The following is a 15,384-nucleotide window of genomic DNA, read 5'->3' as shown; positions in this document are numbered from 1 at the left end:
GTCTCTATTTGTTTCCCTCATGTGCCTACATTATTGTTCATTATATTATTAAATTCCACAATCATTTGCTATCACTAGAAGCACAATGTATAATGTTCAGTTAATGAGCCTTCATTTGATAATTTCAGGGAGTTTTTTTCAGTGGATAGCTCCAGGTTTATTTGCCAAAAACTATTTAATGTCTCTAGAAGACATAATTACCAGAGACTCTTTCTGTCAGATAAGAGTTATAAAATTGTGAAAGCTATATTATTTGTCTTTTTTTTTTTTCATGCATAGGAAAATATCTGTAAGAATTCAGCAGTTTGTGACCTCTTCAATTACAGTTTTTTGACAATGCTTCTTGTTGTACCAAATGATCATAACTATGCAGAGAAAATTGAGTTGTCTTGCAGTATCAGAAACTGAATAGATGAAATAATCAAATATGACTTTTATACTTGCAAAATCTTTATTCATACTTTAAACTGTAGTATCTTCCTATAGTTTCAGATGTCCAGTAGTTTTATTGTTTTGGTGTTTTTAATTGGTTGACAAAATACCTTGAAGCGCAAGTCTTCTGTTTCATTTGGACTTTCCTATTCTATGAAACTTAAAATTAGAAAACCATTCTGTAATTCAGACAACAGCTAGAAAAAAGGTTATATATCCCATATTGGTTCTCAGGCAATGCTAACTAGGATTTTTGGAGGCTCTTTCTTTCTCCTGTCTTCCTTGTTTTGTGTTTTGTTTGGGTCTTTTTTTTCTCTTTACTATCTGAAAAAAAGGTGAAAAAACCAAAATTAAATCTGTGTGTTTCAGGTGTTACTCTGGAATCAGATTCTTGCCTTGACCCAGGAATTCCTGTGAATGGCCATCGCCATGGTAACAACTTTAATATCCGCTCCACAGTAACCTTCAGCTGTGACCCAGGATATACACTGAGTGATGAAGAACCACTCATATGTGAAAGAAACCATCAGTGGAATCATGCATTACCCAGCTGTGATGGTAAGGGTCAAGCTCTTCAGATAGCAGGTCTAAAGTCCACAAAAGTTAATCTATTATTTTGCAGAACTAATTAAGCTTGTCATTGTACTACCTCCCTTCAATTTCAGCAAGATCCACACTTTAAAAAAATTATTTTATTGTTATTAAAAGCCACAAATTACATCTCTGTATCAGTTTTTAGTGAAATACTGAAAAAAAACAGGCACATATTCACAAATAGAAAAATTCAGATTCTCGGAGGGTTCCATTGTTCAACTGTGAATCAAAATGGTGCCATACAACTAATACTTTCAACACAAAGCAAATAAAATTAATTTATATTTTAAACTCTAAATACTGCATGCCAAAATGATTGTTTAAAATTTAGGATGCTTAATACTAAAGCAGATAAACCATGATCAGCCAATGTAATTAATTTTCTTGACATATTTTTCCTTTGAAACTTTGCTTAGTTTAATAATTGTTTTGGTGAATATGAAGTATAAAACTGTGTAGAGCTTTCATGAAACATTTTTTAAAATGCTGAATTTCTTAATGGTCTAACCACAGCCCGCAACCAAGCCTCACACTGCTGCTTGCCCATTCCCACCAGCAGGATCAGGGAGAGAATCAGAAGGCAATAAGTGATAATACTCCTGGGTTGAGATAAAGACAGTTTAGTAAGAAAAGCAAAATCTGTGCAGACAAGCAAAGCAAACCAAGGAATTTATTCACTGCTTCCCAAGGACAGCAGGTGTTCAGTCATCTCCAGAAGAGCAGATGACAAATATCATCAGTCTGAACTTCTCCGTTTTCCCTTTTTCTCCCCATTTATATACTGAGCCTGATGCCGTATGCTGTGGGGTATTCTTTGGATTAGCTGCAGTCACCTGTTCCTGCTGTGTCTCCTTCTAATCTCCCACTCACCCCCAACTTCCTCACCAGTGTGGCATATGAAAAGCAGAAAAAGTCTTGGCTCTGTGTAAACCCTGCTCAGAAATAACAAAAGCATTTCTATATTATTAACCCTGTGCTCAGCACCAATCCAAAACACAGCCCCATACTGAGAAGAAAAATAGCTGTACATCAGCACAACTGTGTTCCCAAATATTTCTGTGTTCTTTTTTGTAATTGGATTTTTTGGCTAAGTTCTGCTTCTACGAACCACTGAATCTACCTAAATTCTACATGGAATCCTTGTATAGTTGCTACAAAATCCCTCTTACAGAAACCACAGAACAATGGCAAAGAAAGGCTCTTGCTTTAGTGAATTACTTACATTAATGTATTTCTAACTTGCTTTTCAGGTCCAAAGTTTTCATTGATTACAGTGGAATGTCAGAGGACAAACTTAGATTCAGCAAAGTATTTTAGTTTCTCACTCTGTTTTAAACTTTTTGTGTTAAATCTGAGCACTAGGCTTCTTCTAACTCTCACTACAGCCTTCTGGCCCCATTCTCAAAATATATAAACCACCAAAGACTATTATAGAAGTTAGGTAATCAAACTCACTCACCTTGTAATCACCACAACCCATTCCTCCTTTACAAGTACAGACACAAAGCATTTTTAAATTTTTTATTGTTTTTATGGGTTTCTTTCCTTCTTTTCTTTGCCATGATGGATTGACAAATGCAAAGAAATCTTAAGCTTGACTAGTATTCTCTTCTTTTTCCACTTACTTTTAATAAAATGTGTAGATGTATTTTTGAGTTAAAATATCAATATTTAACTCTTTTGTTTGCATATGAATGTTGATCTCTAGGAAGATCTAGTTAATTTTCACTCATTGAAAGAGATTTTTTCCCACGTTCTTCACCCACTTTTATGTGAGTGTATGTCAAGAAAATGTCAAGCCTTTCTGGAGTATGTTCACTAAGCAAGCAACACATAAGGGCTCAACATACATTCAGTCTATTCTTTTCCTCACAGATTAAACTCCATTATATTAACTAGTCTAACAGGGCATAGACCTCACACTCTATTAAGTAATCATTCTGTTAGTGTATTTGCCTTTTGAGGCTCAACAAGTTGTGACCCAGATTTTTGGATTGTGACAGATTTAACTGAGGTGGAAATGAGCATTTTGCACTCATCTCTCAAGTACTGATGTTCTCAAAATTTTTACTTCAGAAATTAATTTAGCAGAATAATGCCTAAGGAAAAATCACGTTGCTTTGCTTCATGCCAACAAAGAAGAAATAAACCTGCATACAAATACAAGGTGGTTAAAGTTCCCTCTAAGTAATGTGTCATTCTCAAAATATGCTAATGCCAAGGTGGAACACGAAAATAATTTTTGAGTGAGAGGTAAATTAAAGCACATAAATTCCATATTTTAAATTTTGTTTAAAATAGGGAAATGATTTTTGAAATATGTCGTATCTGCTTTAAGTAATGTTGCACAGTCAAATATTTTTCTTCCGTATGTGGTGCTTACAGGCTAAGGCAAGGATTTTTGAATGAATGTATTATTGTTCATTTATGGCACTGTACATCTGAAGTCCATAACACTGTTCTTCATTATTAAGCATTGTTATCAACCATATATTTACTGTGGGTTTAGTCAAATGTGTTTTAATTCATACTTGCATGCAGAAATAACTATATTCAGGTAAAACCAGGCTGGAAGTATTTCCTTTCCTTTTACTTACTTATAAATATATAAAAATTACATAAATTCAAAAAACATTAAAAACTTTAACAAAAACCTTAGTCTAATAAGCAATGAAAAAAAAAAAAGGAACTTAAGCTATAAACCAAGTATATGTATATATATATACATACATCTACATAAAGGTACTGCAAGTTTATTGAATATTTTTTCATGTATATTTTCCATCCAGTTAAAGGCAAAGTGTATCACTCTATGTGAGGAAGAAGACTAAAAGCATCTTAATGTTTTGTTGCATTATTGTTTAAATATTTAGTATATTAAAATTTTAAAAACAACAGCATAAAAACTGGACAGCAAGAGATGAGTGAAAAGCACAGTCATGCTGTATTTATAAGATCTGTGAGCAATTCAGAATGCAAATCTTAAACATTAATTAATTTGCTATACAAATTTGAACAGCCTAGTTTACCAAATTCTAGTATGCATAAAATGTTTCATAGCATAGTTCTCATGTCTTCCAAAATATTCAATTCCAAATAAATTACTTATGATAGGACAATTTAAATCTTTGAAAAAGAGGAAGTTACACTTCTTTTTTCCCCTGAGTGTTGCAGTAATCATCAAACTTTTACTTACTTGAAAAAATATGCTTTTTACTGAAGTATTTTTGTTTGTTAAAATGCAGTTGAATGTATGCCTTTCAAAATATTTAGTGAAAGAAATGTAGCAGCAAGATATTTTTTGTGTTACTTCACAAAAATATCCCCTTATTTCTAATATACTATTGCAATAGGAATTGATACTTGCAATAATTTTTTGTGTGTGTGTTCTGCTAACTAACAAGAGAGACTGTAAATGAAAAATAAACTCCTTTTCAAGGACTACTTTAGAAGAAAACAAATTATTGTCAAAATGAATGTTGCAGCTTTGGATTAATTAAATTCTTATTTTAATCCTTTACTCTATTTTTAATTTTAAGTGTAGGTAAAAAATGAACTTTCTTTCTCCCTCTCTCTCTCAAACTCTTTTACAAGAAAGGCTTTTTGTATGATTTTCTTTTTTTTTTTCTCTTCTTAAGCTTTATGTGGTGGATATATTCATGGGAAGAGTGGAACTGTTCTTTCTCCAGGGTTTCCTGATTTTTACCCAAACTCTTTAAACTGCACTTGGACTATTGAAGTGTCCCATGGCAAGGGTAAGTATCTAAGATGTTTTGCATATATATAATGTCTGTATAGAAAAAAAAATCAGACACACATAGCTAAAAAAGGAAATGTCCATTATGAGTTAAACCAACACTTTCTGCCATTCCTTTGAGGAAGAAGTTTAACTTCCCAAAATAAATATCTTCAAAGGTGGGATTTCCAGTTTCTGTTTATTTTTCAAAGGAAGAATTATTTCTAAAGTTGCCAGAGACAGTGTGTTTTATTCTCAGAAAAATGGGAAAGAATAAAATAGGTAAAAAATTGGAAAATAATAGCTACTGGTGAAATAGGTCTAAATTTCTTTCAGTCAAAGATGTCAGGATCTTATTGATGGCTCTTTGCTCTTATTGAGCCTAAAGGAACAGATTGGATCTGTGTATTGGTAACCTAAGATTTCAGACTTACACCATTAGAGCAAAAACATATATATCTTTATGTTACATATACAGTAGAGTAATATCTGAGAAAAAAATTACTGAGAAGTATATGGGAAGTTTCTACTTTTTAAAATCTTCTTAAAGACTTGTTTTTTTTTTTTTTGGTTTAGAACTCATAAAACATTTTAAATGTAAAATATATGAGTAAATGTGCTAAGAAGAATGTTGTTGCCCACAGTAAATTTTTAAATTTATCATGTATATTATATTTGAAAATTTATTGTATTTGAATACTGAACTGTAAGTCAAATTTTAATTCATTATTGAATTGGAAGTTGGCAAATGAAAAACAAAAAACCAGTCGTTATGTTAGGTAAATGATCAGTTCCAGAAAATAGGAATCTGTATCTATCTATGACTGTACATAAAACTTCTGTATGCTTTGTCCTTGTATTTGGAAACTTCCCTGAAGCTTAGAATTAAAAGCCAGAATTGTGTTGAAGGAAATGTGAAAATAAAACACAAATACAAAATTTCAGCCAAGTATTAATGTACGTCTCCTAGGTAATAATGAAATCAAGCTATTATAAGTAAAAGAGAATCACAGGAACATGAAGAGCACCTAAATAATACAAATTTTAATTTTCAGAGTGCTGTATAAAAATAGCACTGAATACCATCAATTCTCTTATAGGAACTATTGATTTAAAGTGAGCTAAACAAGCATCCCCATTGCACATAATATTCAGTTGAGCTCATGTGCTTTCTGGAAACTTTATTTTCAGAATTTCCAGTTTTGAGTCTAACTTTTTCTCAAAATGTTTCTGTGTAACATAAAATTTGCTTTTTGTGTGACCTACATATGAAGGAATAGAAAAACTTGTTATTAAATGCTTTTCTTTCCTCCCTTTTTAATTCTTTTAAAGGTGTACAGCTGGTTTTTCATACTTTTCACCTTGAAAGCTCTCATGACTATTTGCTCATCACTGAAGATGGGAGCTTCACAGAACCAGTAGCCAGATTAACTGGCTCAGTCTTACCCCCTACAATTAAAGCCGGCCTCTTTGGAAATTTTACAGCACAGCTTCGATTTATATCTGATTTTTCAATTTCTTATGAAGGTTTCAACATAACATTTTCAGGTAATGAATTCCATTCTGCTAATTATCCTGAAACTATTCCAGATGATATTTCACTTGCAGATAACAGAAATATTATGAAACACCATAAAGTAAACTAACAAACAAACAAACAAAACCCCACTAATCAAAATTGTATAGTCTATCATAAAAAAACTGGTTGAGGTTTAAAAAGGTGGGCAAAAAAATCAAGAAGAATGTTGGTGATTTGACTGTTTTACGTTTGCCCTGTTCTCACACAAACATTAAAATTGTTGAAAAAGAAATTTGGAAGAAAATTAAGGGGAAAAAATTACAAAGATAGAAGGTACTGGTTCAGAAGAAATGAACTAACTTGTTCTGAAGTATAGAACCTTTAAAAAAGCAGTGGTATGCTGACTCAGATTCACAAAGGACTCTAAATTGAAGACTGATTTTGAAATGGAAAATATGTATATAAATAAAACACTTATTAGCTGTTGATGTTTTCTACAAGTTATCTCTTTAAGATAAGGGAAATATTTGTTACTGCTTTTTATTTACAGTCTTCTAAAACGAGATGACATCTAATATACATTTCTCAGTAATTTTCTTTGCCTATCTCCATTACTAGGAAGTAGAATTACAGATGTAGCAGGGCATCTCACCTCCCAACAAGAGCTCATCTATTGTTTATTAGCTGGTTAGATAAACAGGATGAGCTGTCTTGTAGTGAGTTATTTTGGCACCATAGCCAAAATGGCCAGTGCTCTGGCATCTCCCAGCTGCCTATAAACTTCTTACTTTTGAAGTGAGATCTGGAAGGTAAGCTGGATTTCTTACTGACACACACTTCACTGACAAACTAGAAAAGCCACACCAAACTTTCACAAAGCAGAAATCCTCAATACATGATCCTGGAAATGTGTGGAGTTCCTCCCATGAGTAGGGATGCTTATTTTAGAGTTACTCCCCAGGGGTTAAGTGAAGAAATCTGTGTTTATTATTGTAATTTTTGGGGTAAATTACAATACTGTTGCTAGCTTTAATTATAGGTGCTTTGAAATAGTGCACTGTTTTATGCTAGGCTGTAATCCACTAGTAGTTCTTTAGTTTCATATTGCATAGTAATTCTGATTAGGATCTTTGGTGTATTATCTCTGTCTGTTTAATAAATAATTATTTTTATAAATAGACCTGATTTGCCATCATTAAAACTTGTGGACCAGAGTAAGTCCTTAAATTTAAGATGCTGCCAAGTTCTGATGCTAAGGCAGGGTTTTTCTGAAGCTTCCCCTTGTCCCATGACACATATGAATGAATCAAGTGCTAGTTGAAATGCACATGCACATGTATATTTTATGGAAGGAGTACATAAGCAACTTTCATCCAACTCTCCTACATAATTTTTCAGGAACTGAAAGCCAATAAGTTTTGTTGAGAATTGGCAAATTTTATAGATGGCCATGATATTTATGAGTAATGTATCTCATTTAGCTTGCATATTTAAAAAAAGAAAAAACTACCTCACTGATTAGAGCAATAGTGTTGGATTCACTCCTATTAAATGCTAAAATAAATTCATTCTGGAGACTTTGGACTCACCAAAGCAGAGGTCATCAGTTTTACTAGTTTGAAATGTAAATACAAATATTAATTATTTCACTGATATTTTTTATCACTAAATAAAAAGAATAGAGCACTAGCCAAGTTGTAGAAAAATGCACAAAATATTGTGGATGCAAGGGGGAAAACTGCAGTAACAAAAGATATGGATCATGGAACTTTTGGAACATGACTGAAGGTTTATGTCCTATCTACTACTGCTACAACATACAGAGACAGCGTATGGCATCATTTATATTAAATATACATTTTGAGAAATATTAGGGGTACATTAACTTTATAAAACTATAAGGTGATTCTGTTTTTTTACTTTCACACAACCAGAATATATTTCTTCTTAGTAAGAAGTGTTTTGTGAGAACTCCTGTTTTGAATGTCATCATTGAAATTTGTCATGAAAATTGCCCTGTGCCTAAAGGTATATACTACAGGGTATATACTACAGGGTATCCATGTCTAGCTTGGCCCCCACAGTACTGAGAAGAGGTAGTAAATCATATGTTTTCTAAACTTACAACATTTGCCAGCAGAAACTGATGCAGTTTATAGATTGCCTCTAATATTCAGAACTTTCCTACAAGACAGTTACTAAAGGGAAGAATTTATTTATTCCTTTTATTCCATTTATCAGCTGTTTAAAGATTCACTCACAAACTTTGGTTTGGTTTTCTTCCCTGACTAAATGGAGTCTCTTATTCTAAATAAGATTTCACCCTACTTTCCACTGACCTCCAAGGTTAATGTTCTAGAAAACATTTTTTCTTATCTGTTGCCAGAAGGGATCTCTTAGGTCTTTTGGATCATATTCTGAAGAATATAAAATCAAACCTTTTCCATTAGATGTTAGGTTGTTCTTTTTCAACATCTTTTCTCAAAGAAGTTGGTAATAGATATCCAAGCAAAAAAAAATATATGGAAAAACAGGATAAACAAAAAGTGATACTTCCACAGCATATTCTTTGGAGATGGGGAAATGGGTGGTTCATATATTCTCTGAGTTTGATTTGCTTCCTATGTAACAGCCCTGAATTTTTTCCCCATTAGTCTATTCTGACTCCTCCTGATGAATTATTCCTGATGTGCAGTTATAAAAGCACACTTTTTGAAAATGTGTTCATATTCCTTTCATTCACCTGACCTTTGGTTGTTTTTTAATTAGATTTTCTTCATCACATAATGATTTCTTTCAACTGGAAGGCTCACTTGTAAAGCTGTTTGGAAGTTCAGATTAAAAGAAACTAGAATTATACACAAAGGAAGTAATTAAACAAAATTATAGTAAACCACTTACAGTACAAGCTGATTACAGCTCTTGAAATTAAAAAAATAGATGTAGTATGGGTAGAACACATTAAATACATAATTACTGTATATATAGGCATAATAGACTTAGAGAAAGAGTATTGAGTTTTAGTAGAGAACACAGCTCTAAAATACATGTTTTCCAGCTGTTCCATGCTCACACAATGTAAGCAATTTAGTAAGTTTGCTTTTTTCCATGTGGACAACTTGTCCAGATAATAACATATTATGTTTTATTGTCTGCAGAATATGATCTGGAGCCATGTGATGATCCTGGTGTTCCTGCCTTCAGCAGGCGAATTGGTTTTCATTTTGGTGTTGGAGATTCCTTGATCTTTTCCTGTTTCCCCGGATATCGCCTGGAAGGTGCTAACAAGCTCACGTGCCTGGGAGGGGGTCGGCGTGTATGGAGTGCACCTCTGCCAAGGTGTGTGGGTAGGTGGTCACATGCTTTCATTTCATTCATCAAATCGTTAATAGCACATGGCATGTGTCAGAATACTGGGCAGGGAACAAAGTGCTTGGGTTGAGACAGTTGATCCCCAAGCTGTAAAAACTGTAAAGTCAAGATATAAGTAATGCATGTCTCTTTTATATAGAGAACATAAAATACAGAGGAATAATTATAATTATGCCAGCAAATAAGATCAAAATGTCATGTGAGATAAAATGTAAAAGTAATTATTAAACTTTATATTTGGCACAGTTAAGTTATAAATTTCATGCTTTGTCTTTTGGGGTAGAGAAATGATGCTTAGCGCTTTTTGGTGAAAATACCCTACTTTAAAAGCCCTGCTGCTGGTTTTAAGGCTCTTTTTTCATATTGTGTTGGTATTCTTGTAATTCTAAACTTTTGGGATTTTTACAGTTTACAAACTGCATCACAGTGTTTTTAAACTTTATATTTTAAAATTAGTGTTCGGTTGTTAAACATCAGTAACTACGTACTCAAATTGGCTGAACAGTTCTTTTCTCGGAAAAGCTCTGGGACTGTATATTATGAAATTTGTGCAGTTGCTGTATTTCTGAAATGATTTTATCTCCACCATGTCAAGTGAATCTCATCAGCTGGTATTGACATAATGCTCCTGAAAAGTCAAATACTTCCATACAGCTCTAAATGGATTTCTTAAGAGGGTTCTTGTTTTTAAATAAGATTTTATTTAGTGAAGGGAGAAATTCAGCTTCAGCTTCTTTCTTTTATTTATTATAAAAGATGGATCTTTATATCTGAAAAAGTCACCAACATTGTATGTGCATGTAAGATACATAGGAAAAAAAAAGTACCTCAAATTTTGCTTTATAATGGAGTTATTTATTCCATGATAAAATGATGTTACAGATGAGACAGAAACCAAAATAATATGGAGTTTGCCATTTATTTGGAAATTCTAGATTTAAATCTTAGTCTATTTTCAGCCCTGGGATATGTGCTTGATTTGGGGGTTGTTTGGGGTTTCTTTCTTTCTAAGGGGTTTCTCTGTGTTCCACTCAGACATGTTTAGTTTATTTTAGATATCATAACATTTTAGTCATCAGCAGAAATATTATTATCTTGTGCTGAAGAAAAAAGACATTCTATATGATGCATGCTTTTGTAAATTTTGTTAACTTTTAAAAAGCCTTTCCAACAGTATTTATAGTAATAAGAGATTTATACCCGATATCTTGAAAATGCTCACTTGGCTATCCTCATAAAGTAAATGACACATTGAAAAGTTACAAGGATTATCAAAGTATCAATAATTAACTAAATGAAGTATCAGCCATTGAATTAGCTGTGAATTTATAGGACTAATGTAACCACTTACTGTGCCAGACACAGATATGTATGTTCTGCCTGTAGGTTCTCCCAAGCATAATTTAGTGATACACATCTAATCATATATATATGTGATATGTCTGCCATTTACATTGAAACAGAATTCATTTACAGAGAGCCCAACATTTCCTTTTTGTTCTTATCTTTAGTTTTTAGCAAATTTGTCGACTAGCCCTGAGATGCTTATGTCACTAGATCCATGTATGAGATCCCACTTTGTAACTGATTAGTAAAACCTTTTATAAAATATGCAAAGACAAGTGGCACTTCTCTAAAATAAGATGATCTAAACAACTCTTTTAACTCAACCTATGTCTTAATTTGATCTCTTGAAGTGTAGCAAGGCAAAGATTTATACAATGCAACTAAGACAAATGCAAGGAAAGAAACTTTGCTAGGCAGCTGAGTGAAACAGGGTAAAGGTATACTCAGTGCCCTTCATAGCTGCTTTTAGAAATTATTTTTTTCTTAACACTTAGAGGGTTTACAGAAGTCCCTTTTCTTGTTGCCATGGCACCTAAGACATTAGGGGTGAAGATATCCTCTTACTCTTAAAAGGAGCTCACACAAAGACTTCTTTCTCAGAAGAGTGAAAAGCAATGGGTTGTTGTGAAATCTGCTGTATTTGGAATCTACATTTGGAATTAAATCTAGTCTCAATTCAGTTCATTACTGGGTTCAGTAGTCTCTTGATTATTACTTCCTAATTGTCATTTCTACAGTGACCAAACTCTCATACACAATATATATACATCAAGAAGAATTTTCAAGTCTTTCTATGACATATGGTAATACAGTCTTTGAAGATACTTTTAATTGATTCAGGATGAAAGCCCTTCATATTTAATTGTACTTAATTTATAAACTAAACATTCACATGAGTACATGCTGATTTGTATCACAAAAGTTGTATTCAGTTTCATATGCTGTTGAAAAAACCAACAAGCCAACAGGGTTTCCAAAAGTCTTGCCCTTCTCCATCCAAGTAAATAATGTAAAATCCTTCCTCTAGGGTTATCTCAAACATGTCACGCACTTTTCCTGATCAAAGAACTATTTGTGCCTTTCTACCCTTTCATCTTCTTAAAGAGTTATTTTCCAGGTAAAGAAAAAGCAGAGCTTGGGAGGTGTAGTTAGCCTAACAATGCTGCCATTCCTAATTTAAAACTTTGAGTCCACTATGAACAACATTATCATAACTTTCAGTGTCCTTCTCTCCATGCTGTGCAGGTAGATGATCTTCTCCTGGATTTCTTTATCTGATTGCCTGGAAGTTGGTTGGCTCTCAGAATAAAGCAGCATACCCTCTTCTGCAATAACAACCCTCCTTTTCACAACAAAATACACCACCAAGTCTACCTGCAAAATCAGATTCATATTCATAAACAGGTGGACTTGTAAATCTTATTTCCTTGTGTCAATCATTCACTCTTTTATCTTTTCAATTAGCATGATTTTGTGTAGCTCAGCTATACCCTTCAAGTTGTTGTGGATACTATTCCACCTGACACCTGAGTTTTGAAGAGACTAGCTAGGGTTTTCCTTTGAGTCATCACCCCATTTCTAAATGTGTCCTCCAGATGGATCTGTCCCTTGACTAGAAAGCAGTTTGTGCCTACAGCCACTTACTTGCTACTATTTGGGGAAAAGAGCTTTATGGTTGAAAAGTGTGCAGAAGATCCAGGACCTTAAGGCTGACTCCCTTTACACTGTTTAAAGAACACATATAATTACCCCAGGTGGTGTCAAATTTTCCCTGTCTCAGAAGACTAAACTTTTTTTTTTTTAAAGGGGTGCTTTTCCTATAGAAGCTAGTGTCTAGTGAATTTTCAGTTTACATTGACATGATATAGCTTTTCAAGAACATCCTGTCCTTCCACCTCTATATACCAAGTGTGGGAACACTGGAACTGCCAATCTCCTCACAGGGAGTTTCTCATTCTTGAATTGTTTATAGGAAGGTAGTGGGGTCATCCATAAAAAAATATCATTTCCTCTCAGAGCTTCCTCAAAAAACTCAAATAACAATGGTAGTTTCCCTGACGATTGTCCTAGTAGCTGATAACTGCAGATGAGACATTCTACTCTTTTTACAAGAGTACTGCTTCCCGACTTTCCAGACATGGTAACTGCATTTGGGAGAACTTTCACACGATTTTTACTGAACTGGTGACTCCCTGCAGTACATATGCTACAGTTAGGCTTTTCTTCAGTTTCCCACAGTATAAAGGACATAGACAGTAATTTGAAGGAAAAAGAGTCTATCTAACTGTATATAGCTGTTATTTGAGAGATGTCTCAATGTACATTCACAGTCATTTTTCTTTACCCCTCTCCTCAAAATTCACCATAACTAAGAGGAATGTGAAATTAAGGGGAACTCTACTACTTTTCTATTTTGCACGATGCACAAAATTGAGTAAGAGCACATTACTCATAGATAATGTCAACAGAAAACTATCTTTTTAGCAATACTGACATATGGCTACCAGGAAGATAAACATGCATAAGATCTTGAAAAGAAATGTCACTAGCCCATATCTTTTGATTTGACAGTATTGATGTAAATATTTGGGTTTTAACTGTTCTGAAATAACTTGTGACCTGTGAGGATGTTAACCTTATCATCTGGTATGCTACTGTAATTGGTGTGTGACAATGTGTGATGGTTTAATTTTCGAGATCTACTTCTTGATGATGTGCTTATCATTTAAAATTACTGGGTTTATATTGTGTGTGTAGGTGAAAAACAAGCTACTGGAGTACAGACAAGTTCCTCCTGATTATCTTTAGTCTAGTTGAGATTTGCCACCAGAAAACAGCTTTCGTCCCCTTCATTTGTTTATATTTTATCTAGTGTTATTATTTGTTATTTTGTTGTTATTATTGCTTTAATTATTATTCCAGTGTTTTCCAGAAAATCATTCAAAAACATGTATTTTGTTAGTAATTATAGTTGTGATGAATTGCTGACACTACTTCTACACATATAATTTTTTCCCGTTATGCCATTTGCTTTCCATAACTGCAAATGTTGTATATACCTTTAAAAATATATTCCTTTTTACTTATCTCATAACTGTGAAGACAAAACTATCTCAGCTTGGATGAATATTCTTACCACCTTTTTCCTTCCAGCAATATCTCTTTTTTCCTCTACCTATAGTTACACAGTTCTATTATAGTTTCATTTACATTTCACAGCTGACTACTTTTTCCTGAGGACAAACCCCAGCTTTTAGTGAGCAGTCCCCCTAGAGTACAGATCCAAGAATAAAGTTTCAAGGCAGTCACGCACCTCTGCATATCCACAAAGCTGTGTGAATCTCAGAAGCTTGGTGAATAGTAGTGTCCAGAAATGAGGTGGAACAACTTCTTATTGAAGTCCATTGAAGTCCCTGATTCTGAGGCTAATGTCCACCTGAAGGAGATGGTCAAAATTGGATTTCTGATGTTATCATATTGTCATCACTAACCTTTTAAACAGGATCCACATTCCATATTTCCAGGAAATCTGTTACTTAAGCAGATTTTCTAAATCTCATCTAACAAACCAAGACTGTGCTTTTAATCATACTTTTCTTACTTTAGAGTTTTCTTTAAGTCAAACTATTCAGGAGCTTTCTAATACTCTGTCTTGGAGTTTTATTACTATTAGAAAATGAGTTGAAAGATTCATAGATTTAGGGAGGCATTGTTAGAAGAAACCAAACAAACCAGTGAACCAGAAGACCCTGAAAGAAAAATGAACTTCTAGTTCATTAGAGGTCATAGGAAATGGCAAAAAGCTTCCATTTGCAGGGGTAGGAGAGACTTTTCTGTCCTTGAGGAAGGATATAAAGGAGTTGTTTCAACTTATACACAATTATTTTGAGTCTGAGGGGAAGGGAAGGGAAGGGAAGGGAAGGGAAGGGAAGGGAAGGGAAGGGAAGGGAAGGGAAGGGAAGGGAAGGAAAGGGAAGGGAAGGGAAGGGAAGGGAAGGGAAGGGAAGGGAAGGGAAGGGAAGGGAAGGGAAGGGAAGGGAAGGGAAGGGAAGGGAAGGGAAGGGAAGGGAAGGGAAGGGAAGGGAAGGGAAGGGAAGGGAAGGGAAGGGAAGGGAAGGGAAGGGAAGGGAAGGGAAGGGAAGGAAGAAAAAGACATACATACATTAATTCTTGGAGAAATAATTGAAATAGTACCTACTGTGTTTTGACAAGATCTGTAAAATTAAGAGGATGCTTTCCTATTAAAACACATCGAAACCACTTGTTACACAGCTTAAAGTAGCACATAGTACACAAAATTTTTTCTGTAACTATCAGCTGTTTACATGGATCCAATTTAGATTCTTCAATTCCCACATCTGCCAACTATGAAGTCTGCCAAAAC

The 15,384-nt window shown here is 33.9% G+C and overlaps 1 protein-coding gene across 1 annotated transcript in view; it reads left to right on the top strand.

Annotated features, from left to right (window-relative positions):
- The window catches only part of CSMD1 (CUB and Sushi multiple domains 1), a 1,073,317-nt gene that overhangs the window by 836,768 nt on the left and 221,165 nt on the right, over positions 1-15,384 (top strand). Inside the window, 4 exon segments of the mRNA XM_036380277.2 lie at positions 802-990; positions 4,665-4,781; positions 6,095-6,310; positions 9,440-9,628. Coding sequence (XP_036236170.2) covers positions 802-990; positions 4,665-4,781; positions 6,095-6,310; positions 9,440-9,628 — 711 coding nt within the window.

The sequence above is a fragment of the Molothrus ater genome, chromosome 3 (genome assembly GCF_012460135.2).
Source record: "Molothrus ater isolate BHLD 08-10-18 breed brown headed cowbird chromosome 3, BPBGC_Mater_1.1, whole genome shotgun sequence".
Taxonomy (NCBI): Eukaryota; Metazoa; Chordata; class Aves; order Passeriformes; family Icteridae; genus Molothrus; species Molothrus ater.
The sequence above is the reverse complement of the archived record's forward strand: the minus strand, read 5'-3'. Positions and strand labels throughout refer to the sequence as shown.